The sequence below is a fragment of the Cervus elaphus genome, chromosome 31 (genome assembly GCF_910594005.1).
Source record: "Cervus elaphus chromosome 31, mCerEla1.1, whole genome shotgun sequence".
NCBI classification, from domain to species: domain Eukaryota; kingdom Metazoa; phylum Chordata; class Mammalia; order Artiodactyla; family Cervidae; genus Cervus; species Cervus elaphus.
This window is the reverse complement of record NC_057845.1, coordinates 51,978,241-52,004,470: the sequence shown is the minus strand read 5'-3', so window position 1 is coordinate 52,004,470 and position 26,230 is coordinate 51,978,241. Positions and strand designations below refer to the sequence as shown.

General features: G+C 43.1%; 1 protein-coding gene across 3 annotated transcripts in view; it reads left to right on the top strand.

Moving 5' to 3' along the window:
* Nucleotides 1-8,079: 8,079 nt before the first annotated feature.
* MORC1 (MORC family CW-type zinc finger 1) overlaps nt 8,080-26,230 on the top strand; it is a 151,058-nt gene continuing 132,907 nt past the window's right edge. For all 3 annotated transcript variants that reach the window (XM_043892900.1, XM_043892899.1, XM_043892898.1), the window contains exons 1-4: nt 8,080-8,206; nt 12,998-13,051; nt 16,972-17,006; nt 23,814-23,882. In XM_043892900.1, coding sequence (XP_043748835.1) covers nt 8,142-8,206; nt 12,998-13,051; nt 16,972-17,006; nt 23,814-23,882 — 223 coding nt within the window. In that variant the 5' untranslated portion in view covers nt 8,080-8,141. The remainder of the gene's footprint in view (nt 8,207-12,997; nt 13,052-16,971; nt 17,007-23,813; nt 23,883-26,230) is intronic.

Sequence of the window (26,230 nt, the reverse complement as noted above, 5' to 3'; positions counted from 1 at the left end):
TTCTCCACTGTCATCATCAGACTCTGCTCAGGATTAATAATCCTCTGGTTACTCTAGATGAGAATTATGATGCCAGAAAGAAGAGAACTTTAAGTGAGGATAGGATCAGTGAGGTGGTCTTGCAAAGAAGGATGAGAAAAAAGGACAAACTCCAAACCCAGAAAGAATAACCATTAGGACTCAGACTAAGATTATTAAAGATATTTATGGTCTGCTTGATATATTATGAAGACAAGACTATGACAGAGGTTGGGATATGTTTGTGCTCTAGGAGAGACTGACAGAGAAGGGGCAGGTAAATGTCCAACTGTATACTATTATATCACGCACCTAGCTTTTGAAGGAACTTCTGAGTCTCTAAGTTATTAAATAAAGTGAGACAATATTTAATAAATCCAGCCAAGTCTAATGCACCCACTCCCTTGAATTCCTCAGCATTTGAAGGCATGCCTCTTTGTGGGAGAAGATCCCACCAGTAGAAAGTTGATAATAATAATTACTCATCACCTCTGGTATTATGGGTATTTTTATCTATAAGAGTTAGATATAGATAGCATCACTGACTCTATGGACATGAATTTTTAGCAAACTCTGGGTGATAGTGAAGGACAGGGAAGCCTGGAGTGCTACAGTCCAAGGGGTCACAAAGAGTCAGACGTTACTTAGTAACTGAAAAGAAGAAGAAGAAAGGAAATACCACTTTTGGAGTGGTGATATCTATGGCAAATATGACTTTTCATCCATAATTCAGTAATAAATCACCTCGTGATGGGAGTCCCTTAAAAGATGGGGTGAGTAGCTTTGGCAGGAAGTGATGTTTTGAACGGAGATAACAACCCAGTTGGCCAGTTTGGTGGTTAGTGATCAGAGGGTAAGAGTGCTTCTTTTGGAAATGGGGAGGAACAGGTGAGAAAATTAATCAGAAAGAGGCAACCCCTAAAGAAAGAGAGACTGAGAGAAGCATGTTACAGAAACTGACCCAAAGTCAGGAAGCCACCGCGAAAAGGATTCAGGCTCTAAACAAATGGCTCACTTCCTACCCCCAATCTCTTTGTGCCACACCCAGACTGGATGATTTGGGGGGAAAGGGTGTGGAACTTGGAAACTTGAGAGACGCTGTCCACTCAATCCCCATGTGCACACTTCATATCAAAGCCTGTTGGCATTTTTTGTTGATAGATAATTTTCCAATAGCATTACGTGGTCCCAGTCGCCACACCCAGGAAGGTGTTCCAGCATTAAACCATGTTCCTGGGGTGAAGAGAGCAAGGGGCCCATTTTGGACAATGCTCCAGTCCCCATCAAAGGGAGGGGTACCTGGTGAGTATCTCTGAGCGGAAGAGCAGATGGCATCAGTGTTTGAACAGGGCACCCCGAGACTAGCTGCTTCTGTATTCGGCCCACATTCAGTAATTCTTCTCCACCACACCCTATTATTTTCCCCAGCAGTATCTGTGAAATGAAAGGTTTCACACCTTGTCGAGGAAATTTCAGGCTACAAATAACAAGATGGTGGAGCGTTAGGCTGGTGAGAGGCTCACTTCTTTTACATGTTGGATTTTTTTACATAACTTTGTTTTTGTATTTATGGCAGAACAAAGATAACTGAAGTTCAACAGTACAAGAAATAAAATCAAAAACTATTCTAAAAGTGTTGTGCAGCTTTGATTATAGACAAAAGTTGTCCCTGCTCTAAAAACTTCTTTTTATCATTACGATATTCTTTGAGCTTACCTCAAATAACAGAAGCCTGGCAATTTGATATGGGAGAGATATAAGAATAGTAAAAATAGCACATTTTACATTAGAAACAAAAGTTTAAGTATCTGAAATATGCCAGGCATTTTCTGGATGTAACTGTGGTATGATATGAGGGAAAGATAATACAATTATGGGTAAGGAAGGTTCGCAGACTGAAAATTGTCTGCTGGAGACCATAGCGGGTAATTTGTTTCATTTCAAAGGCCTGCGATTTGAGTTAGATAAGAAATTTTAAGAGTTGGTTCTTTTTTGCCACAGCAGGAAACATGTGCCTACTTCTGAATTGTCAGTGATTCATTGCGCATCTGTAAGTGCTGGGCTCCCAAAGGTCAGAGTCCAAGTCTCACTTACATACGTGAAGTGTTTTCCTACCTTTGAACTTTTAAAGGCTTTTATTACAGAGTGTCTCAGAGATCAGTGTGTGTGGTTTCATCACTTTGCATTCTAACAATGCAGTACATTTGGCTATTGGCAGTGATTTTTTTCTCTCTTTTTAATTTTTATTGGGGTATAGTTGATTTACAATGCTGTGTTTGTTTTGTAAAGCAAAATGAATCAGTTATACACATACATGTATCCACTCTTCTTTAGATTCTTTTTCCACATAGGCCATTCCAGAGTATGGAGTAGAGTTCTCTGTGCTGCGTAGCAGGTTCTTATTAACCATTTTATATACATTAGTGTGCATATGTCAGCCCCAGTCTGCTAATTCACCTCCCCCTCACTTTTCTCCTGGTGACTGTTAGTCTGTTTTCTGTGTCTGCAACTTTATTTTTGTTCTGTAGTTAAAACCAGTTTTGTTGAAAGAAGGCAGAACAAGTTTGAGATGGATCTGGATACATTATTTCCCCTTCATTTTCTATGAACAAATCCCAGGAAATACAATTCTAGAAAACACTGTCTTGTTTTTTCAGGGTGAGGCTAGTGTATAATTCTTGGCCACCTATTGAGTTGATATATAGTCTCAATTCAGATATTAGACATCCACGTTTAAATGGGGGTTCAATACAGAAAATTTATTTGCAGTTTTTTGGATCAGTTTTGACAGTATTAACTCATGTTCAAAAAAAGTCACGTTTCTCTAAGTGTGTTTCTTTTTTCTCTGGTGCCTTTAACCAGTTTCTTCCAGTCCCATGAGCTCCTCAGCCTCTGACTTCAGAGGCACACAAAGCTCAATAATTTCACTAACATCCTTCATAACACAAAATTAGATTTTATTGAAAAATGATAGCCTGTTGTTAACTACCTCCATTTAAGACAGAAAAAACACAAATTTATTTAAAATGCACAGACAGTCCTCTGCTTGGATCTGCTGTGTCATGCGAAATCCTAACATCACAAACATGAACTTATTCTCTTCTGCCTTTCCAACTGGTAATTTTGGGTGACTTACCTAATACCAGCAGGAGGAAGACCATCCCCCCAGGACTTCAACCTTAAAACCACCGAGTAACTTGCCTTTTTCTTTTCCTGCTTCACTCAGACCCCTGAAGAACTAAGTTAAGCCAACCAAATTTGTATTTTCTCCCTGCATTTGCTAGTATCTTGTGATCTTAGAAATTCAATTTCCACATTTTCCTAATCAAGACCTTTCATATTCATCTCTTTCTCTCTAGTCCTCATCTCTCATCTCCGTGGTTTCTTCTCCACTTTGTTGCAAATCTTCTAGAGATGACCTTTAGAGCTATCTGAGCTACCAGGGCAACCAGTCCATTTCTTTTCTCCATAACATCAAATTCTCCCCAGCTCGGGATGTTATTCCTCACTTGCTGTTGCAATACTCTGCTAACTGGCCTTCCTTCTTCTAGGCTTGAACTCCTCCAACCTAGTATTCACGTGCATCCGGAGTGATCCTTATGAACCACAGATTCACTCATAGCACCCCACTGCTGAAGGCCTGACTCTGGCTTCCCACCCCGCAGGAGCCATTCCAAATTCTTCAGTGCAAATGCAGAGTCCACCATGGTCTGACTCCCGCTTCCTCCCGTCTTCTTACAGCTTGCACCCCACACTCCAGACACGATGAGCTGTTTATTGAATGTCTGCGTAGCCTCACGCTTTTCCCTTTTTCCACTGAGCACTCTACCTAGCATGGCGATCCTGATTCTGTTCATCTGGCAGATGTAAGATCATCTTTCAAAACACCGTTCAAGTCCCACCACTTCTTTGAAATCTTTCCTAACCCACCTCCCTCCCTGCAGTCCGAGCTTCTCTCAGAGGACCTGTAACACCTTACCGCACTAATAGAGGCTTTAAAAGTTCATCAGTGTGGTGGAAACTGCACTGTCTCCCTTAGTCACCATATATCTTCTCTCTAATAGCTCCAGTTAGAGAGATTACAAAACTAGAACATATTCTTAGATTCTGGATGTGAAAAATGCTGTTTTGTCTCGCTGCTACCCTGCAGGCCATGAGATGTGGGTGCACAGCGGCCCCGGCCAGCCTTAGCATTCCTGCATGTGGAAACCGTCCTCATGGGGAGCTGGAGACACTCGTATCAGAGGCATCAGGAGACTGCTGCCCTCTGTTCTGCTTCATGGGGCGAGGTTGAACTCAGCTATCCTGTGGTGGACCCCTAATCTGGGCCCTTCTATCTGCTCCATGGGTTCTGTCAATATCTATTTCCCTTTATTATATTCCTTGGTGTCTGGTGTACCTGGAATGGTTTCTTTTTCCTGCATTGAAATCTGATACACTCTGCCTGTATTAAACTGTAGCACCTCGAAGGAAGAAACAAGGTATTTTTGCTTTTGTATTCTTGGAGCCCACCATGGAGTTGGCTCTCACCAAAGAAGTGATTCACTGCCTGAGCCAATAACAGCTCCAAATTATCCATCACACTAAACATAAATCTCACACTGACACGCCAACTTCTCTTTAATGTTCTCCTTACTTGTCTGGCCAACACTGTCTCTTCCTGTGATTCAATCTAACAGTTCTAGTAACAATATTCTGTACACACACACACACACACACACATACACACACACACACATACACACATCTCCCCCCTTTTCTATCTCTTTGTTCTGATAGCTCCTGCAAGTGTCTTCTTCTCAACTCACATTTACCAGTTCTGGCACAAAAAGACATAAATAATAGATCATAATAAATAATCTGCCCAATGATGGAAAGAAGTTATGCTTCTGGTGCTTTCTAGCATTAATCTATGTCTCTCTTTCTATTCGGAATAGTTTTGGCTACAACTAAAGGAAGATCCGATTATAATTACTTAAACTAATAAAGATTAAGTTTTATTTCATAATGAAAAAACTGGAGGTGAGTGACTTCTGGCTTTGGTTTAGTAATTCAAGAATGCTTGGGACTGCTTCATACAGTTCTCTTGAACTCCCCCTCATGGATGCAAATGACAATACAAATTCTGGTGTTGTGCCTGTACTTAGGGCAGAAACAGGAAAGAAAGGGAGAACCAGCCCCGCCTGTGCCTTTTATCTAGTGGTTTTCTAGAAACCACTCAGCACATGGCCTGCTTTTACCTTATTTATGAGTACTGAGTCAGATGGCCGCCCTTGCTACAGGGGAGTCTAGAAAAGCATGTTTTCAGCTTTGAGAATAGAAAGAGGAAAATTGGGGAAATGGCTAGTGGGTTAGCCAACCCAAAGTGAATACCGTATTTTCTAACTCATTTAATACCATCATTATTCTTTGGGCATGCTTTGGGCCTCATATTTGCCACCATTTCCAGAGGTGCTTATCACTGTGCTGAATATCTGGAATATAAAGGTGGTCAATTATATGGATAACAGAATTTCTGTAATGAAAACCCCCCCACTGTCTAACATGGAATAGACTGGAAGAAATGAAAATACACTGACTACGTTCACACAAAAGCAAGAAAATGAGCAAGAAGGGTGTGAATTGCTTCCAGAGACATTTCACTAGTATCAGTTGAGGGTCATTAGCCTCTTTAAATAGTCTCACCTAAATAGCATTTGCTCTCTGTGTTTATCATCATATGCTGAACTTTTTCTTATAGTTCTTTGGAGATGGCATAACAGTGTGCATGGTTGATAGGTACAAGCATTTTTTTTATAATGTTTATAAACTTTGTCTTGAGTTTAAACATGTTCGTGTAATTAAATGCTGGTTCATACACAACTATTTAAGTGACAGGGAGAAAGTGGAGTCTGAAAGATTTGATCCATCGTTTGTGACTAGTACATGAATGTTGCAAAGTTGAAATGTTTAGTTATCCCAGATTGACTGTCCTTAACATCAGGATCAACCATAAGATGAGCAGATGCTGTTCTCATTTAAGATCGCCCCTCTCTGCTGGTCCCCTGGTATTTATTTTATCATGAAATCATGTTAAAATGAATCTCGAGACAGGGCTGAGGGACAGGACGAAGACAGGCAATTCCAAAAGTGTACCTTCAAGAGGGGCAGGAATTGCCTCTGAGGCAGCAGGGTGGTGAAGCGGAGTTGAAACGGGGAAAAGACTTTTGGTGGATCGTGTACAGCCAGGAAGATCCCCTGGAGGAGGAAATGGCAGCCCACTGCAGCATTCTTGCCAGGACAGAGGTCCAAATCTCATGGACAGAGGAGCCTGGCGGGCTACAGCCCGTGGGGTCGCAGAGTCAGACATGACCGCGCACACACATACAGCGCTCTCAGGACCCTTTTTCAGCACCATCGAGCAGATCCCCTGTGTGCCTGTCATCCGGGCCAACTCCTATCTAGTGCCTTAGGACTGCCCACTCACTGGACCAGGGCTCTGCTCAGATTATTAGAAGGAGTGCTTCTGCGATAATCACACCCTTCCCTCTGATAGAAATTAGGTATCACAGCCCTTTACTAATTACAGGCTTGTGGTTCTGGTGCTCTCCCAATAGTAAATTGCTTTGCGGTAGCAGCTGGAAATTGGGGTAGTAAAATAAATCCAGAAGAGGCTCGTCAAGCTTTTCGAACCCATAAAATGAAAATAAAATGTCGTATTTCACTGAAGTTCTATGAAAGGAAAAATTGGAAAGACAGCTCACATTGCTTAGTAAAGAGAATTTTGCTATCAAAACACCATCATAGCCACTGTTAAAACAAAAATGCAATCAGGAAGATTACTTGAAATGTTTATATTTACTTCCAGTTTTCAAATTAAAGTGGAGCATCATGTGTCCTTGGGTTGCCATTCAAATTCTTTCTTCCTCTATTGAGTCTTATAAATGCAGTAACTGATAAACTTCTTTCTCTAGAAGTAGAATGAGCACCCCAAAGTTGATAGTTTTTTTCTTTTTTGTGAGTCTCATTGTTTGTGTAATGCCTGTAAATCACCAACACATCTAGTTCAACTTTCTTATTCCATAGATGCTTGTTTCTGATTTTAAAAGTCTCATATAAAACACCTGCCTGGTACTACTGAACTACCTTATTTGCAAGCCATATTGCCTTAGAATAAATGTGTTTGAGCAATTAGAGGCCAACCAATTCTATTAATTTCTCATTGCAGCAGGACCTTTCCATAAGACATCACTGAGAAATCCTGTTTCAGCTTGGGTATTGGTAACTCGGCTTCGGGTCCCCTTTTGGACAGCCCTTCCTTATATCTATCCCCAACCTCTCTCTTTCCACCTTCCACTTTCCCAGTTCTGTCTTTTGGAACAAAACAGAACGTCTGTCCTTCAAGCCCCGGCCAGCACGTCAAACAGTTGCGTTGAATGTCAGCCGACAGGTGAAAACGGTTCCCTGGGGACCCAAGGCTCAGCATTCTGTTCTCATAGCTTTTAGTTCTTTCCTTTCTCTCTCTGGCGGATCTCTTTTCTTCTTTCTTTCCTTCAAGCGAAGAAGACACAACCCAAGTGACATAGGTCGAGTGCTGGGTGAGAACACAGCGCCCTCAGCTCTGCGGAAGGGAAGCCGCCCTTGTTCTCAGCCCGCCTGTCCTGCTCGGGCACCGACGTCGCCACACGTCCTTCCCGTCTTGCGCGGTTTCGTGTGTCTCTGGGTGCGATCACTTCTGATCGAATTACAGCCCCCGCCTTGGGCTCTATTTTCCAGCTGGAGAATAACAGAGAACGAGTGTTTAGGAAGGTCACCTAAGCCTCAGTTCGGGAAGAGGCGTCTAGCTCAGCCTCCTGAGCCTCTCCAGGTGGATCCAAGATCCGCAACGGTCTTGCCTTGCCGGACGCTCGCCTGGCATCTGGGAGACGCCCCGCACAGGGTGAGCTTCGCGGCCCGGCCGCCAGGGGGAGCCCGTGCTCGCAGCCCCGGGAGTCCGCGCGCGTGGGCGTGGGCGTGGGCGCGGCCTGGGCGCGGCTTGGGCGTGGGGCGTGGCCTGGGCGTGGCTTGGGCGCGGGCGTGGGCGTGGCGCTGCGCCGAACGCCGCGGGGCCCCGGGCTCGGGCTGCGCGGGCCGAGTTCTGGGACATGGGCGACAGGTATGCCACGCTGCTCCGCGCCCAGCTGCATCTGGATTTCATCCACGCCAACTCGTGAGTGCCCCCGTGTAGCTGGGTCGGTGGGGAGGCTTTCCGCACAACGGACAGGACTTTTGCCCATCTCCTCGCCAAGTGCCCTTTAAAGAAAAAAAAGGAACTTGGTATCATTGATTTATGGATTTATTTATTTAAAATGTATATATATATATATATATTTTTTTTTAAGCAGCAAAAAATTGATGAAGATGTATATTCTATATCAGGCTGAACGCCTGTGGTGCTCCTCAATGAATACCCAGGTATAGGAAGGCCCCACATTAATCACTAAACAAAACTACTTAATTGTAGGTCTGCAGAAGCCTCGTTCTACCAACTTGGCCTGTCTACAGTCATTTCTCTACCGAGCACGCTGACATTTTAAAGATTAAAGTTGCCCTCCAGAGAGCAGTGGCTACCCACTCCAGTTTTCTTGCCTGGAGAATCCCATGGACAGAGGAGCCTGGCGGGCTACAGTCCATGGGGTCGCAAAGAGTGGGACACGCCTGACGACTAAAGCCAGAGGGCAATTTGTGTTTATTGATTCCAGCTGCTGTTGCCTCCCGGGTCTTCCTGAAAATGTAACCTCTTTGAAGACAGGGATCTCACATGCTAGTTCTTACTAGGACACTTTCTTCTGTCAGGCGGCCAGTATCCTTTTTGAATACCCTGTAAGGGGTTATTTCGAATATTCACAGGGCAGAGGCAAATGGCGGCGTTTTTATCATGTTATTTCCAGCACAGCAAAGCCTAGCAGTGAGTGCTAGGTAGCTTCTGGGGAACCTTTTTAGTAATTTGGGTTTACCAAAAGTCCTGATTGATAGGAAGAATGTAGCAGAACTGAAGCAACAGAAATGGAAGCGTGAAGAAGCCAGGCCTTGCTGCTTGGGACAAGCAGTGTCCTTCTTATAGACCACAAAAGAAAACGCCCAGGCAGTATTCAGCAGGAGCTTAGTTTTCACTTGTTATCATGGAGAATGATTTAAGCTGGGAAGGATGGTGCAGAATGTTAAGCGTTAGCTGAGGCAGAAGACAGATGAAGAGCTAGTCATTGAGTAAGTGGAAGAAAAATTACGAGTGCTGGAAAGGCTGCATTTTATCTTAGAAAGTTCTTTAGCCTCATTTTTGTACCGTTTCTGCAGCTCTTTTGCTACCTAGCCGCCCCCTCCCGGCAAACTACCTCCCTCAAACCACCCCATTATCAGTTGGTGGTCTGGTAACTTAGTACCAGAAGTGAGGGCAGCATGCAGCAGCAGCAACAAAATCAGCCACAACTTGGCCAACTCTCAGGTCCCTGGGATGAGATTTTTGTAAACTTTTTATTTTGTAATGGGGCATAGCTGAGTAATTATGCTGTGATAGTTTCAGGTGAACGGTGAGGGGGTTCAGCCGTGCGTACACATGCATCCACTCTCCCTCACACTCGCCTCCCATCCAGGCTGCCCCGTGGTCTGCAGTGTGTTCTTGTTGGTTATCATTTTACATGTAGCAATGTGAGTGCATCCATCCCAGACTCCCTAACTGTCTTCTACTCCCAGGCAACCGTAAGCTTGTTTTCTGACTCTGTGAGTCTCTGTTTCTGTTTTCTAAATAAGTTCATTTGTATCATTTCTTTTTAGATTCTAATATAAGGGTCATCATACAGATTCGAGTTCAGATTTTTGATTGAGACTTGCCTTTACGGAGACTTGCCTCAGTAAAACAGCAGTGACTTTTTTATTCCTCCTTTGCGTCACCCACGCATCCAGTCCATCCTCAAGCCCTCTTCATGCTCTCTTTTGTGTCTCAGGTTCATGTTTCTCTTCGTATTTAATGCCATCTCCTTTCTGGATCTCACATAGGCTCTAAACCGGATTCTCTGCTTCCTGTTCTTGCTCCCCTATGTTCAGGTTTTCTGAAAGCTGCCAGAGTGAGCTTTTCAAAACGTACACCAGATACGTCCCTTTATTAAAGCACGGTGATGGTTTCCAGTTGCGTGTGGACCAAGTATGAGCTCCTAACTGTGGAGGAGGAGGTGCTCCATGACCTGACCATCCCACTTCTCAATGTGATGGCCTAGATTTACTGCAGCAGGAGCAGACTGGCCTCCTTTGGTCTTTTCTGCTTCAAGGACTTTGCACGTCCTGTTCTTGCTGGAGGGTTTCTACTCTAGCTCTGCAAGGGACTGAATTCTCGTCTTCCAGGGTTCAGTCCATGTCTTCTGTGAACAGAGGCTCTGCCTTCCTCAGCACACTTCTGCATCACTGTGTTATCATCTTTATAAGTTTTACTTGTGTATTTTTCATATCCCCCACTAGCTTGAGCCCCGAAAGTGTAAAGCCCATGTCTGCCCACATTGGCACGTGGCAGGAAGTCAGTAAAAGTCTTGAGTGAAATAGTACAGAAGCTTATATGGCTTTCTTTTTTTTTTTTGGTCAGAATGATTGAAGTTACTTCTCTGAAGGATTGTTTAGAAAGGCTTATGGTATGAAGTACTGCTTTTGTAAAGCATATCACTGACACTTTCTTTTGCTGTATTTTAGATTTTTAAGTACTAAATTTCTTTTGATTGAAGGACACCTTTTTGCAACAGTTGTATTAGTGGGTTTATTTTAATGAAAAATTTGAAAGCTGACTAGAGTCAAGAGATCCCACTGTCATCAGCATGGGTTTATAGTTTCAGTTCAGTTCAGTTCAGTCACTCAGTCGTGTCCGACTCTTTGCGACACCATGAACCGCAGCACACCAGGCCTCCCTGTCCATCACCAACTCCTGGAGTCCACCCAAACCCATGTCCACTGAGTCAGTGATGCCATCCAGCCATCTCATCCTCGTCGTCCCCTTCTCCTCCTGCCCTCAATCTTTCTCAGTATCAGGGTCTTTTCCAGTGAGTCAACTCTTCGCATCAGGTGGCCAAAGTGTTGGAGTTTCAGCTTCATCATCAGTCCTTCCAATGAACACCCAGGACTGATCTCCTTTAGGATGGACTGGTTGGATCTCCTTGCAGTCCTAGGGACTCTCAAGAGTCTTCTCCAGCACCACAGTTCAAAAGCATCAATTCTTCGGCACCCAGCTTTCTTTATAGTCTAACTCTCACATCCATACATGAACACTGGAAAAACCATAGCCTTGACCAGACGGACCTTTGTTGACAAAGTAATGTCTCTGCTTTTTAATATGCTGTCTAGGTTGGTCATAACTTTCCTTCCAAGGAGTAAGCGTCTTTTAATTTCATGGCTGCAGTCACCATTCCCAAAATAGATATGTATATACGTTTTTAAGAAATAAATTTTTGGCTACAGCGTTGTCCTGTGGTCTGGGGTATTTGGAGTTGCTGAGACATTGCAGATGATCCTTTCTCCTGTATAAATGAGCAGGTTTTTTAAATTGTTGACCATCCTATGCTATTTCTTTATTGAGAAATGAAGGAAATTACAGATGGTTAGTATTAGTACTAACCATATTTTAACATACCAAAATGTTAAAATACTAACATTTTGAAAGCAACGGTAGATATTTGTAAGTCAAACAATGAAATCAGTGAGCATGCATAACAACTCTGCAGGGAAAAAAAAATCACAGAACAGTCTATGATAGCTGTATGTAAGACAGTCTATTAATTTTTGTGTCATTAAAGCAAAAATTGCAATCCATGTAGTTTGTTTTTTTTAAAGCTTGTACCCAAGCTTTTCACTCTTATTATAAGAGGATAATATTTTCAAACTAGAGGGGATCAACAAAGTCTTTGAATACTAGCGAATTTAAGGTTTTTTAAAGGTTTAAATTTTTAAAAAAATTTAATTCCATTTTAAATTCCAATTTAGTTATCCAAATTTAGATATCCAATTTAGTTATCCAGTTTAGTTTTGTTTGGATTGAAGAAGGAACCTGAGGATTCCTTTTCCCATCATCCTAACTATCCCAAATCTGGCAAATAGGGCCAAACTTAATTTCTAATAATGCAGGAGTGGCATAAAAAGGCCAGTGAGTGGCTCTTCTGAACTGCTCACAGATTAGAGTGAAACGGAGGAGGTAATATGAGACAAATGCGCAGATGTTTGCTGATAAATGTGTTTCTCTTGCTTCTGCTACCTGTGTACTATATATAAAAAGAAAACTGCTGACTGAGTCTTCCCCTCATGCTGCGTTAAGGTTGCCGATTGAAATACCCACATCAGGAAATGGAAGGCACATGTGGGAACCTGAGGGCGGTGTGACTCGCCCGCAGAGAAGCAGCCAGCCTTCGAAGGAGTGGCAGTGATGGCCGTCTAGTGCTCTCTGTACCCGGGACGTGTCAGGAGGTGCAGGGGAGGGTGAATGCTGGGCATCTGTGACATTATTTAGGGCGTGGGCTTTTCCGAGGTGAAAAGATTCCGCAGAAAAATGTAGGTTAGTGGTCCAGACAGGGGTACCCTGCCAATACCTGTGTCCACAGACAAAACCTTAAGGTCTTCCAGTGAGTCTGGATTTTGGTCAAGGGTTTCCAGAAATTATTTGGCCTTAAATAATATAGTTTTAGTGAAACATTCTCTGAAAAGCTGAAATGCTTATAAAGCAATATTAAAATGTCCAGATTTGCTCTAAGTACAGTCAGGTCCTTGAAGTCTTTGTGTTGTTAGGAATAAATAAGATACTTTGGTGATAGGGGCCTTCGCCCTGGCTTTGTCCTGGAGTACCTGCACTTCAGAATCTTGACTGTGCTGAGAAATTTCTAGAAAACTTCTTAATTGATTGTCTACCTCAAACTAGAGAACATTGCATGTGTCTTGAACCTTTTACATTGATTAAAGAATTGGTTTAACTTTTATTTTCCCTCTATTTCTTCATTAGCACCACTCACAGTTTCCTTTTTGGAGCACTGGCTGAATTGCTGGACAATGCAAGGTAAGGCTTATTGTAAACAAAGGTTATTCAAAGGAATTTTGTGACATTAATAGAGTCTAGCCATATTAGATGAAAATATGATGTCATTTTCTCCACTTGGAACGCTTCATGAGTTGATTTCCTATAAAATCAAGGCATGATAGGAAAAAGAACAGTTGAAGGGAGAAATTATTCATTTTTATTCAGTTTGTATTTATGATTAGACTTGAAGTGCCAGTAAATTGGACATCTGTTTTTGTGTTAATAACCATGTAATGGGGCTTCCCTGGTAGCTCAGCTGGGAATCCACCTGCAATTCAGGAGAACCTGGTTCAATTCCTGGGTCAGGAAGATCTCCTGAAAAAGGGATAGGCTACCCACTCCAGTATTATTGGGCTTCCCTGCTGGCTCAGACGGTAAAGAATCCTCCTGCAATGCAGGAGACCTGGGTTTGATCCCTGGGCTGGGAAGATCCCTTGGAGGAGGGTAAGGCAGCCCACTCCAGTGTTCTTTCCTGGAGAATCCCCACGGATAGAGGATCCTGGTGGGCTGCAGTCCATGGGGTCACAAGGAGTCACGCAGTAGTGAGCAGTTAAGAATAGCACGGCACGGGGCTTCCCAGGGGCTCAGTGGTAAAGAATCTGCTGCCAGTGCAGGAGAGGTGGGTTTGATCCCTGGGTGGGGAAGATCCCCTGGAGGAGGAAATGGCAACCCACTCTGGTATTCTTGCCTGGAGAATCCCACGGACAGAGGAGCCTGGTGGGCTATAGCCCATGAGGTTGTAAAGAGTTGGAGATGAGTTAGCAACTAAGAACAACAAGAACAGTGTATATTGTATATTATTTAGTAAATATATTCCCTGCCACTGATTGATCACTGTATTTCAGTGTTTTACATTTCCCCCTCATTTTTAGCTTTAGAAGGGAGGTGACTGTGGCCATAGGGTGTAGCCATTTAAGCAGCCAGCAAGACCTCCTTCCTGCTCAGCAAAGCCCAACACTAAGTAAAAAGTCCCTGGCTCCCCTTTTTGTGAAACTCTGCAGAACACATGGAATCATAGTCATCAACAAAAGGAGGGAAAAGAAGAAAAAATAAAGTCGGTTGGTCAGAAGAGCTGTGAACTCAACTTAGATAGAGCTAACAGGGATCCGGCCGCTGCACACGAACGTTCGTGGTTCGTCTCTCTCCAGGAAGGCCGTGTTTCTGCTGTTTGCTCAAGCTCTGAAGCAGTATTCCCGTATCCACTAACCCTCTGTCCTACTAAAGTTCTGTTTTCAGCAACTTGGTGCCTGTAACTGTGAAAGAATGTACCGGTGCGTTTTTCCTACTGTCTTTTTGCCTATAAAGTTGTTTCACTTGCTCATTTTAGCAAAGGAGGGCAAGCAATATCAGAGTATAGAAGAAATCCAACAATGGGACTAGTTTATGGAGAGTGACTGGCAAAGAAAGATTGACTGCAGACTCAGGGGAGTGGTAGGAATGTGATCCATTGAGCAGTTCTTTGAGCAGCGCTTGTAATCTGGCAGCACCTTGACCAAGTCTAGCTTGCCTCATGTTTGACTCAGAGTGAAACTTTGTACAGTATTCATAAAGAATAAGAGGAAGGATTGTGTATAAAGTTTCAGAAGATGAAGTGCCATGTGAAAAAAAAACCCAAAACTGGATCCCATGCTTTTTCTTCCCCAAGATTATATGTAGCAACTTTGAGACCAACTCAGTAGGATCAGGCATGTAGCAGGTGTGCTCTTGGGACCAACCTGTGTCTTCAGCTTTGCCATTCCCAGGGTTCTCCATGGCCAGCCTGAACTCCTCAACTTGTCTGTCTTCAGGGGATACTGGAGTTTGTCCCCACTGCTTAGATGCCAGTGAAGTGAAGTCAAGTCGCTCAGTCGTGTCCGGCTCTTTGCAATCCCATGGACTGGGGCCTACCAGGCTCCTCCCATGGGATTTTCCAGGCAAGAGTACTGGAGTGGGTTGCCATTTCCTTCTCCAGAGGATCTTCCCCACCCAGGGATCAAACCTGGGTCTCCTGCATTGTAGGCAGACGCCTTACCATCTGAGCCATCAGGGAAGTCTCGATGCCAGTAATTGACAATAAATAAAGCTATTTAACAGACTTACTCAAGATCCTCTATTGATCTTATGAAAGTCTTCGTAAAGTCCCTGTGTTACTCTGAGATGTTATTTCATATCCTTGTATTCAAGATTTTGATGGTTTTCTATTGTCTAAATTAGAACTGGACAGTATTAAAAGAATATTGTGGAAAAAGTAGGAAAAAATATGGGACAGGAAGAAAATCCTTAGGGGACTCCTCCTAATACAACAGGTGTTCAGAGAGAAAGTACCTGGATTTAAGTACAAAGCTTATTATGAATGTCTTAACATGCTATAAAGGTGAATGACTTTTCTTTGTCTTACCCCATGGAATTTCTCTGTGAAGAAACTGTTTATATGAAAAAATAGTATAGTGGCATTTATTGAGCAATTATTGTACACATGGTACCTTGTATAATGTATGCTTATATAATGGAGATTATGATACCTGTGGTAAGGGTTAGGTGGAAAGGTTTAAGGATACCTTATTCAGAATTTGTCACATAGAAGATGCCCAAGAAAGGGCCATAGTAACTCCAGAATTTCTGTGGAGGAAGCATTAGAAGAAGAAGTTGGGTGGAGAATTGAGCTAAGGGGCCAGCTTTGTATGACAAGGACAGTGTACCTACTTGATTGACCTAGGCTAGTTTCTGGTTGAGACTTACAGAAATTTTGGGAGACACAGGTTTCCCCGTCTGAGTCCCATTGTTACTGTTCTGAGTTTCCTTCTAGATCCCCCCTGTCCTCAACATGCTCACTTCCTCGTCAGTTAAGACCCCACTATCTTCTGCCTTTCAGCTTTCATGTGGAAACCTGGACCTTCTGGCTCTTTTTCCTTGCCTTTTAAAGTTTTTACTTTAAAAATTAAGAGAATACACAAATAGTATCTGTGAATTGTAGACAACTAAGAAAAAGCTAAGGCGCTGGTAACCTCCTCATGGGCGGGCCGGAGGGTGGTGCATACAACTTAATTCTCTGTAAAAGGCCAGGTATTAAGGATTTCCCCTTTGCAGGCCACACGTCCTCTGTGGAAGCCATTCAAGTGTCCCATTACAGTGTGAAGGCAGACTGCAGGCAACATGCAAACAAATGTGTAAATAACAATATGTAAATAAGTGGTCATGATTGTGTTCCATGAACTTTATTCACAAAGAATAGTTATGGTCAAGATTTGGCCCATAGACCATAGATTGTCAACTCTGACCTAGAGAAAACCGCTGTTAACATTTGCTTTCTTTCCTTATAGACACACACATGTATATCAGATATGTTCTTTTAAAATGTGGTCATATGGTCAGTCAGTTCAGTTCAGTTGCTCAGTCGTGTCTGACTCTGCGACCCCATGAATCTCAGCCCGCCAGGCCTCACTGTCCATCACCAACCCCCGGAGTTTACTCAGACTCGTGTCCATCGAGTCGGTGACGCCATCCAGCCATCTCATCCTCTGTCGTCCCCTTCTCTTCCTGCCCCCAATCGCTATAAGCAATTTTTTTTGTTCTAAAATATATGAAAATCTTTATATGACTTCTGGATTATTTTCCAACTAACTTTTTTAATGTTCATATCCATTTACTTGAGCTTCTTGTCTAATTACCACTAAATTTTATCTCTTCTTTTAAATTTCTGAGTATTAGGCTTTGTAGCATTCTCAAATTATGAGTGATCATAAATCTTAGTCTACAAATGCAGGGAAGAATATTTTAGTAGTTGTTTTTAAAGAAATTTAAGTGGAATTCTCCATTGTTATCTGACAGTAGCTCATCTGTCACATGAGCAATTCAGATTAATGTAATTTTCAAAAGCACAATATCAGACTGAAGCAATAATATTTTTATATTGTTTTCAGAGATGCAGGGGCTGCGAGGCTCGATGTGTTTTCAGGTGAGCACATTTGCTTTTTTATTTTTTCTTCTAATGGAAAACCTGTAGTTATTTTGATTTTCTTTTATTTCATGAAAATCAAACCACATTCTATAGATTATTAATGCAATCTTAAGTGCTTCATGCATTCAGGAACCCTGTGGGGAGCCAGGTTGAGAACAGTACACTCTGAGTGAAATTGTTCACTTGTTAGGGGACTCATTTATAAAATTAGATCTTCCAGGGTTTTGTGAAAGCAGCAGTGATTTGGAGCAGTTTGTCTGCCACGGGAAAATTGTTTTATTTTAAAATGAATATTAACTTGATGCGTATTCATAATTAACTATATGTCATTCCCAACTTATCACAGTTTTAAAGTGAATGTAAGTGAATGTGCAGTATGAATGTTGGAAGGCCATAAAATTCAAACCAAGCATGTTTTCTTTATTGACTTCATTTTCAGTCACCAAATATTTATTTCACTTACTAGTTTTTTTTCATTAGAACACAGAAGAAGTTAGGTTTGTGATCCAGTCCTGTAGTTAAAACACTACCTGGAGAAACACCTGTTGGGTTAAAGCAGATCCCAATCCGGATTTTGTCAGCTCTCCTATAGATATTGGCTGTTGGTCACAGGCCAGAGGACGCGGTTCATAATGTAAATCCTTATCAGTATTTAAAAAGTGACTCAGTTCAATTCCATTTTCTAAGTGTTTAAGATTTTGTGCTAGGTGGGTGCTTGTGACCCGTGAGGAAGAGGTTTTGGTTCTGGTTCATGCACATCTTGAAAGATTTGAGGAAACCAAGTAAATGCCACTCTCCTTCGCTTTCTGCTCCCTGGGTTCTGAGAAGTTTGAGAAATAAGAGCGCTGGTCTTCACTGCTGACAGATTCTTGGAGCGTGGGGCTCTGCGTGGGAGCGCGTCAGGGGCCTGCCCTTGTCGTGGCCCCGTGCTCTGCGGGCAGCTCGCTCCCAGAGGGAACAGGAGGGATCTGAGCTGCACCTTCTCATAGTTATCCTTCCCCAGCTTACTAGTCAGCTGAAAGTGCTCATTGCTCCAGGAGGAGGGGATCAAGGGACAGGAAAGGGTGGGCCCCTTACCACTGCTGCCTGAACTCCGGTCCCCCCAGGAGGAAATGTCAGCAGTGGAGAAAAAGTGATCTTCCATCCATATCCAGTTATATAAGTGAAATGGGACAAGTGTCTCCTGCCTAGGAGAAACTCTCAGCATGGTAGGAACACAGAGAAAGAATGCCTCTTCCTAAAGAGCCAGGGGTTGAAATATGGATGTGATTGGTGTTAGGTAGTGTGGGAAGAGAAGAATTTTCCCATCTGAGGAAGAATTGTGAGAAAAAGAATGCAGGTAGACTAGTTCGGAGACTCATTCATTTATTCAGTAACAGCTTACTGAGTGTCTGTTACGAATGGGCCAAGCAGTTTTCCTGGGTGCTGGGGACAGAGCAAGGAGCACATGTTTGCTGAAGCCTGTGCACCCGTGGAACGTGCATTCTAATGAGGGTAGCTAGGCAGTAAAGAAGTGGGCAAGAAAATAATATGCCAGGCCATAATAAGTGCTAAAAAGAAAAAAGAAGACGGGGATAGAAGAACAGAGAGTGGTGATAAAGATGTACCATTTTTCATGGGGTGATTAGGGAAGGTTACTGTAAATAGGTAATAAGCCAGCCCAGACCTGAATGACAATGAGGGAGTGAGCCCTATGTATATTTGGAGAAAAAGCATCCAGGAGACAATGACTGGGCTAGGTTGACTAGAGCTAAGAGTTAGAGCCAAATCGGATGAGCACCTTGAATACCATACTAAGGTTATTTTCTTTCTGTAGCCAGTGGACCATTCAGTAGTCTAGAGCAATGTCATTTGACAAATCAGAAATGTGCTCTTTTCTTTTTAAAGAAAGCTACTCCAGCGAGATTACAGGATGGTTTGTAGATGGTTTGCAGAAGTGTGAAAGGATAGCAGACAAGGCGGAGTCTGTGGAATGATCTACACAAGATTTCATGCGGATTCAAACAAAGGCAGTGGTCCTCACAGTGGAGAAGGGAGAAGACATTCAAGCTGAATTTCATTCAGAGCACACATATGATTGACAAAGGGTTGAAGGGTTGAGAAGAATTGTCTGGAATCACAGAGTTCAACAAAAGTGATCAAATGATCAGAATTCACACAGTATGTTCTTTTGGGGAAGTACAGGACCCCAGCAGGGCATCGCGATATTCACTTCACTCCACTTTCTCTAGCACTTGGCGTTATTACAAAAAATAAACAAGCATCTTTGCAGTTTGCATCGAAAGGGGCTCTTTTTTCTGTATTTAGGTTTTAACGTGTTTTGTGAAAAACTGAACTTACAGCTTTTTAATTTTAAATTACCTATTCATGTTATAAAACTTTATTGCTGCAAATCGTAATATGGCTATCAACCTAGCAAATTGATTTTTCTTAAAAAAGATGAAAAAAATAAACTAGGGCAAAGGCTTATGCACCAATAGATAGAATTGGTATTGGGGTGCAAAATTAAGCACTGGACTAGTTTTTAAGTTTACTGAGGCATGTGAATTACTTTCCAATCTTAAGTTTCCTTTAACTTTAGGGCTATAAAATCCAAACTGAATATGTTCAGACATGGCTGTTTTATCCGTCTGAGTGTACTAGTTCTAGTAAGCATGGATACGTATTCTGTACATTTTTTAGTGCTTACCAAGTGGCAGGCTCTGGGCTAAGTGATGAGTATACACAGGGCCTCCTTTTAAGAAATCACCATCCTAGTAAAGGATGTGTGGAAAATCCAGTATGCAGTTTCACTTTTATGAGTAGAAGGCCCTTAGCTTTCATCATATCTCTGAGTTAGCTGAGTTCCAAAAAGTAGAAGAACCACTTGTCTGGAAGAGAAACGGATGCCTCAACAGGTGTTTGAATATACTTTGAAAACTAGGAAACACAAGTTACAAGGAAAGCATTCATTATGGCCGCTTGATGATGTGGAAGAATTAGGAAGTCTTCCTAGAAGAAATAGTATATGAACTAGAGAATGAAAGGAAAATAGGCCTGAGCCTGGAGAATCAAGCGTAGAAAGTGTGAAGGAGCACAATATATAGTGGCTTGAATCTGGAGAGAACACAGGACACTGGTAGTGTTGTAGAAACGTTTGAGATGTTCGAGATTAAGCCCAAGGTGAGTATTTGTATGGAGGTGGAAGAGTGCAGTAAGGGCAGGGGAGAGGATGGCAAGAGATGAACGCGGAGGGTGCATTAGGGTTCTTCAGAGGAACAGCACCACTGGTAGGTAGACAGAGATGTCTGCCAACCCCGTTCTCTCTCTGCCCTCTCTGTCTGTCTGTCTGTCCATCCATCTCAGTCTCTCTCATTCTAGCTGATAGATGTATAGTTGAGAGAGAGGGAGAGGAGGAGGGACATTATTTTAAGGAGTTGACTGACTTGATTATGGGGCCTGGCAGGTGTGGAATCTGCAGGGCCACTGGCAGATCGGAAATCCAGGTGACAGTTGATGCTGCAGTCCTGAGTTAAAAATCTTTAGGCAGGCCAGCAGCCTGTACGCCCAAGCAGGGTTCTGTGCTGCAGTCTTGAGGCAGAAAATTGATGCTGCTTTGGGAAACCTCAGTCTTTGCTTTTACAACCTGTAACCAATTGGATGAGGCCAACCCACAATATAGAGGGTACCTGCTTTACTTACAGTTAGCTGATTGTAAATGTTAATTATACTGATACTTTCATAGCAACATCTTGTTGACCAAACAGCTGACACCATAGCTTAACCAGGTTGACACATAAAATTAACCATCTTAGAGAGGTGGGAGGGTCAGTTTATGAAAGACAGCTAGACTTGTTAACTGATTTGGCTTTCATCCTGTGTGCACTGGGAAGGCATGTAAGGGTTATAAGCAGTCCAGTTCAGTTCAGTTCAGTTGCTCAGTCATGTCCGACTCTTTGTGACCCCATGAACTGTAGCACGCCAGGCCTCCCTGTCCATCACCAACTCCTGGAGTCCACCCAAACCCATGTCCATCGAGTCGGTGATGCCATCCAGCCATCTCATCCTCTGTCGTCCCCTTCTCCTCCTGCCCTCAGTCTTTCCCAGCATCAGGGTCTTTTCCAGTGAGTCAGCTGTCCGCATCAGTTGACCAAAGTACTGGAGTTTCAGCTTCAGCATCAGTCCTTCCAATGGACACCCAGGACTGATCTCCTTTAGGATGGACTGGTTGGATCTCCTTGCAGTCCAATGGACTCATAAGCAGGAGAGCAGTGAAACCCGTGATCGGCTGTAGACTGGCTGCACCCTCTCATTTGTGGGAGCAAGGAGCAGAGGGGGTAGGGACTGCTGCTGGAATCCAGAAGAGACATGGTGGTTTCCTGAACCAAGGCCGTATTGTGGGGATGGAGAAAGTGGTCAAACTTGAGACACATGAGGAGGTGGAATTGAGCAGACATGTCTCTCTATCAGGTCAGGAAGTGGAGAACTTGATCCTGAGACTTTGACTTAGGCAGCCAGAGCCTAATGGCAGAGTGATGCCATTTGTTGAGCGGGAAGCCCCAGAAGGAGGAGGTAGTCTGATGAGGGAGAAGGTGCTGTGGTTTGCTTTGGACATGCATACTTACCCGATGGCTCAGATGGTGAAGAATCTGCCTGCAATGCAGGAGAGCTGGGTTCGTCCCTGGGTCAAGAAGAAGATCCCCTGGAGGAGGGTGTGACAGTTCACTCAGAATTCTTGCCTGGGATATCCCATGGGCAGAGGAGCCTGGCAGGCTGCAGTCCACGGGGTCGCAAAGAGTTGGACATGACCGAGTGACTAAGCGCGTACACACACACACCCACTCTTAACCGGTAGTAGGAATCAGTCTGAGATCCGTAGTTTTAAGGGGCCGAAGAAAACAAGGCCAAGGCTCAGAGTGAGTTCTAGGGGAGGGAATACTACATTTTGAGGTGGTGATTGTCTGTAAGCCCTCATTGGAATTTATGGAACAGTTAAGCATTGTATGGGCTTCTAAGGTGGCTCATTGGTAAAGACACCACCTGCCAGGGCAGGTGATGCAGGCTGGATCCCTGATCAGGAGGATCCCTTGGAGAAGGAAATGGAAACCCACTCCAGTATTCACGCCTGGGAAATCCCATGGATAGAGAAACCCGGCAGGCTCCTCTGGGGTTGCAGAGTCGGAAATCGCTGAGCGACTGAGCATGCACGTGTAACTCTTGGGGATTTGGGGTCTTTTCTACCATTCACCAGAGAAGTGCCCTGCTTTCTTTGGTGAGAACTATGTACCAAGAGCTGCAGAATCAGTTATCGTAACTGTGCAGCCTGAGACTTGTATCAGGCGGTTGCCAGTTCTGATAAACCTTAGGGTAGTCAGGAGGAGCTTTTATTCCTAAACTCCGTCCGAGACCAGCTAGACTCCCTCTCGATGATTCACAGATGCAGCCAGGGTTGAGAACTGCTGCGCCGTGCAGAGAACTCAACTGGAGTTGAATATGGAGAAGGGTCAGCCTTGGTCAGGGGAGGGCTGAACAGAGAAAATTCGTAAAGAGGGTGGGAATATTCTGACACAGAAGCTGAGGTAAGCAGACCAGAAATGAGATGGTTGGGGAGATCCAAAGGGTTTGTAAACAGGAAGTGAGTTGGAGGAGGGGGGATTACAAGTGGACACATGACTATAACATTATGAACCCAGAAAGGTAAGATTTTTAGGTACTTATTTATCGATTATCTTGAACATTTAGAAAATGTAGATTAGAGGTAAGCATTGAACACAGAGTTGACTTCACTGGTGTGCTAGAAATGAATCTGTAAGGATGGAATTCGTAAATCAGTGGCTGCCTGGAGATGGGGCGGGGGTGACAGAGCATGAAAGGGTCAGAAGGGAGAGACCTGAGGGGCAGGAGGAGGCGCCTGGGATGATGGTCATGTTCACTGCCTTGACATGATGGTTCCACGGATATTTACCTGTGTCAGAATGTGTCAGATCATAACATGTTAAATATGTGTAGCTTTTTTTGTGTGTAATCTATTTCTCCATAAAGTTGTTATTGAAAGAGAGAGCCTTGCTAGAGAGGCTTGCCATATCCAAATGTTGAAATTACTTTGAGAGCCAGATTACAAACTATGCATTGAAATTAGTCTTCATTAGTTTTAGTTACACCTTCAAAATTTTTAAATAAGAGATTATATTATGTAATTGAATGATATCTCATCAAAATTGATTCCAAATAACTTAGGTATTTTCAAAAATATTTACATTTTCAAGAGGTAAGTATTTGCTGCCACTTAGAAGCAGCCACAAATGGCTCTCATGGGAATTAGCTACTTGGAATAGAGCCTGATGAGTTTAATGAGAATGACCTGGATTGACTTTAAAATTAGTGCTTTGGTGGAAGGGTATCAGCATTGATCGATTTGATAGAGAGATCCTGGAGTCCCATCCTGGCTCCTTTTATTCCCTCCTCCAGGGAGAAAACACCTGAAGTTTAAAGGACCAGTCTGATTCCCAAACAGGGCTTGTCATGCGGTCAGTTCAGGTCAGTCGCACAGTTGTGTCCGACTCTTTGCGACCCCATGGACGGCAGCACGCATGCTGTATATGTAGTTTATTAACATGTTTAAAGTCAGTTTAAAGCCTTTTTGTTGCATGATTGTTTCCCCACTGCAGTTTCTCAGGAAACTATAGCCAAGATGACTTTCTGAGCTTCTTCCTTGTGCCATAAGTGACTGCATTTGGGGAGGACAAATAATTATGTGAGCAGCATGCCTTTCTGATGAACAAATGAAGCCCACTATTTATTAGTAATAACCGCTTTCCCTTATAGTGGATAATGAAGAACTGCAGGGTGGATTCATGTTGTGCTTCCTGGATGACGGATGTGGTATGAGTCCTGGTAAGTTAATTATCTAGATTCCTACCTGCCTGTTAGAACAAACAGTCTGAAAACCCATAAAATAAATAAGAATAAATCTAGCTATCTCTATAAAAACAGGTATGGAGCTATTAGGGAAAATAAACCCCAGACTTATTGTTGAGCTTTTTAGGCTTAAGTGTTACCGCTGACAGAGTAAATTCGTTGTAACCATCTGAAGCAAGACCAAAAGTGAACGTAAATCAGTGTTGCTGGAAAAATGACAGACACGAGGTACAGATTTCTTATAAGGAAGAGCATCTGGGAATGGATGAACCGAACAGTAATTGGATGGACTCCGAGATTATCTAGGGCACACGCTGCAGGTACAACTTGTAAGAGACCTGAGGCAGTTTGAAGTGGCTTTACACTGTTTAAAATTCTCAGCTTAACCCTGAGGTGTAGGGGTCACCCTTCCTTGTTTTTAGTGGTTTGTGCTTCTTCCCTGCGTGTTCAAAGGTTTAGTTGCTTCAACTGAATGTTCTCATCATAGTGAAAGTATCTGCCATGCACTGCATGATTTATCTTTGTATCTTCAAGACTAGTGAAAGGCAGCACATAGTAGGTACAAATTACTGTTTGCTGTGGAATTGAGATAGTATTCCTTTAGGGAAAGGCTTTTCATGAATTGAGATACCTTATCCTTGAACTCTTTATTTTATCATTTATTTTATTTTTGACTGTGCTGGGTCGTCGTCGCTGCGTGCAGGCGTCTCCTAGTTGTGGCAAGTGGGGCTTGTGGTATGCGGGCTGACTCGTTTCGGCGGCTTTTCTTGTTGCAAGGCACAGACTCTAGGGGGAGCAGGCTCAGTAGTTATGGCAGTAACTCAGTAGTAGTTGCCCCAAAGCACGTGGAATCTTCCTGGACTAGGGATTGAATCCATGTTCCCTGATTTGGCAGGAAGATTCTTAACCACTAGACCACCAGGAAGTCCTCCTAGAATTCTTATAACAGTTGTGTATATCCCACAAGCCAGATTTAACAAATGGTGAGGGAGTTTAAATAATATGGAAGTGTTCTGGTCAGTTCCACACCAGAGGAAAGAATGATCGTCATTGCTAATAGAAGCTCAGAATAAAAACTAAAGCAATTATATTCAAATCTCAGAAGACCCCCTTGGTCTAAATAGTCAGACTATGTGTGGATGTATTCTAAGGCAGTTCTTTAAAAAAGAAGCAGCTCCTTTACATGGGTCCAAAAACAAAATAATCAAAACACAGACAAGTGGCAAATATTGAACTCTTTAGAAGAAATCCACACTTCAGTTGGCAGATACAGTTGTATTTTAAGAAGGGTCACTAGTGTTGAGAGCAATTCTTTATTAACATTGGAATTCAAGTGTTAACCGAAAATAGAATCTATCAGTTGTCCAAGTTGAGTTGGATCAATCTCAACCTTTTGGAAGAGGTGATGTCCAAACTCTTCACTTCCAGCCTTTCTGCATTATAGAGCATTCCTCACACAGCAATCCTGAGCAGACTTTTTTCTTTTAATAGATCATAGTGATGCCCTTGATTAAAGCCCTTAGTCATTTCTCATTACTTCTGAATAAAATTCGTACTCCCCAACACTTTTAGTTTATTGCATTGCTTGGTCTCTGTCCACCTCTTTGACCTTTTCTCATGCCTTGCACTCTCTTGCTTATGGCACCCCAGTCACGCCTGGCTGGCCCTCCATCATCTGAACCTCAGGTCAGAGGACACCCTATGAAGGAGGCCTTTCCTGAGCATTCTGTCTGCAAGCTGTGTTCTTGTTAATTCCCTGTAACGTTCTCCTGGTTTTGTGTCCTTCACTTAACACTCTCCGAAAGGATCTCGTTTGTCCGCTTTCTTCTTATTCCATGACATAAAGTTATTGAGGACAGGGGTCATGTCTGTCCTGTTCAGTGTTCTGTCCATGCGCTCAGATCTTTGCCCACCGTACACTAGAGTCTGTGTGGTAGGTGATAAAAACCGGAGGATTTGGTCTTCTGCAACTCTGGGTTATAGTTCTGGGGGTACCATTTATCAGTGTGACCTTGGGAAGGTTACATAAACTCCTGAAACTTAAATTTCCTCATCTGTAACATGCAGATCATATCTTCCTTGTAGGCTTGTTATTAATTAATATTAAATATTAAATAGGTGGTGCAAATAAAGCATATGCTGTAGTCCCTGGCATATACTGAATGATCAATAAGGGGTAGCTAATAGTATCATTATTGACACCCTCATCTAATAGTCAGCCCTTAATAAGAGCATGTGATAAAATGTCCAGTTAGCTTCAGACAAGCGGAGTGGCTTTACACAACCATGCCACTGCACCATAGCAGGTCTGCACCCAGCCTGAC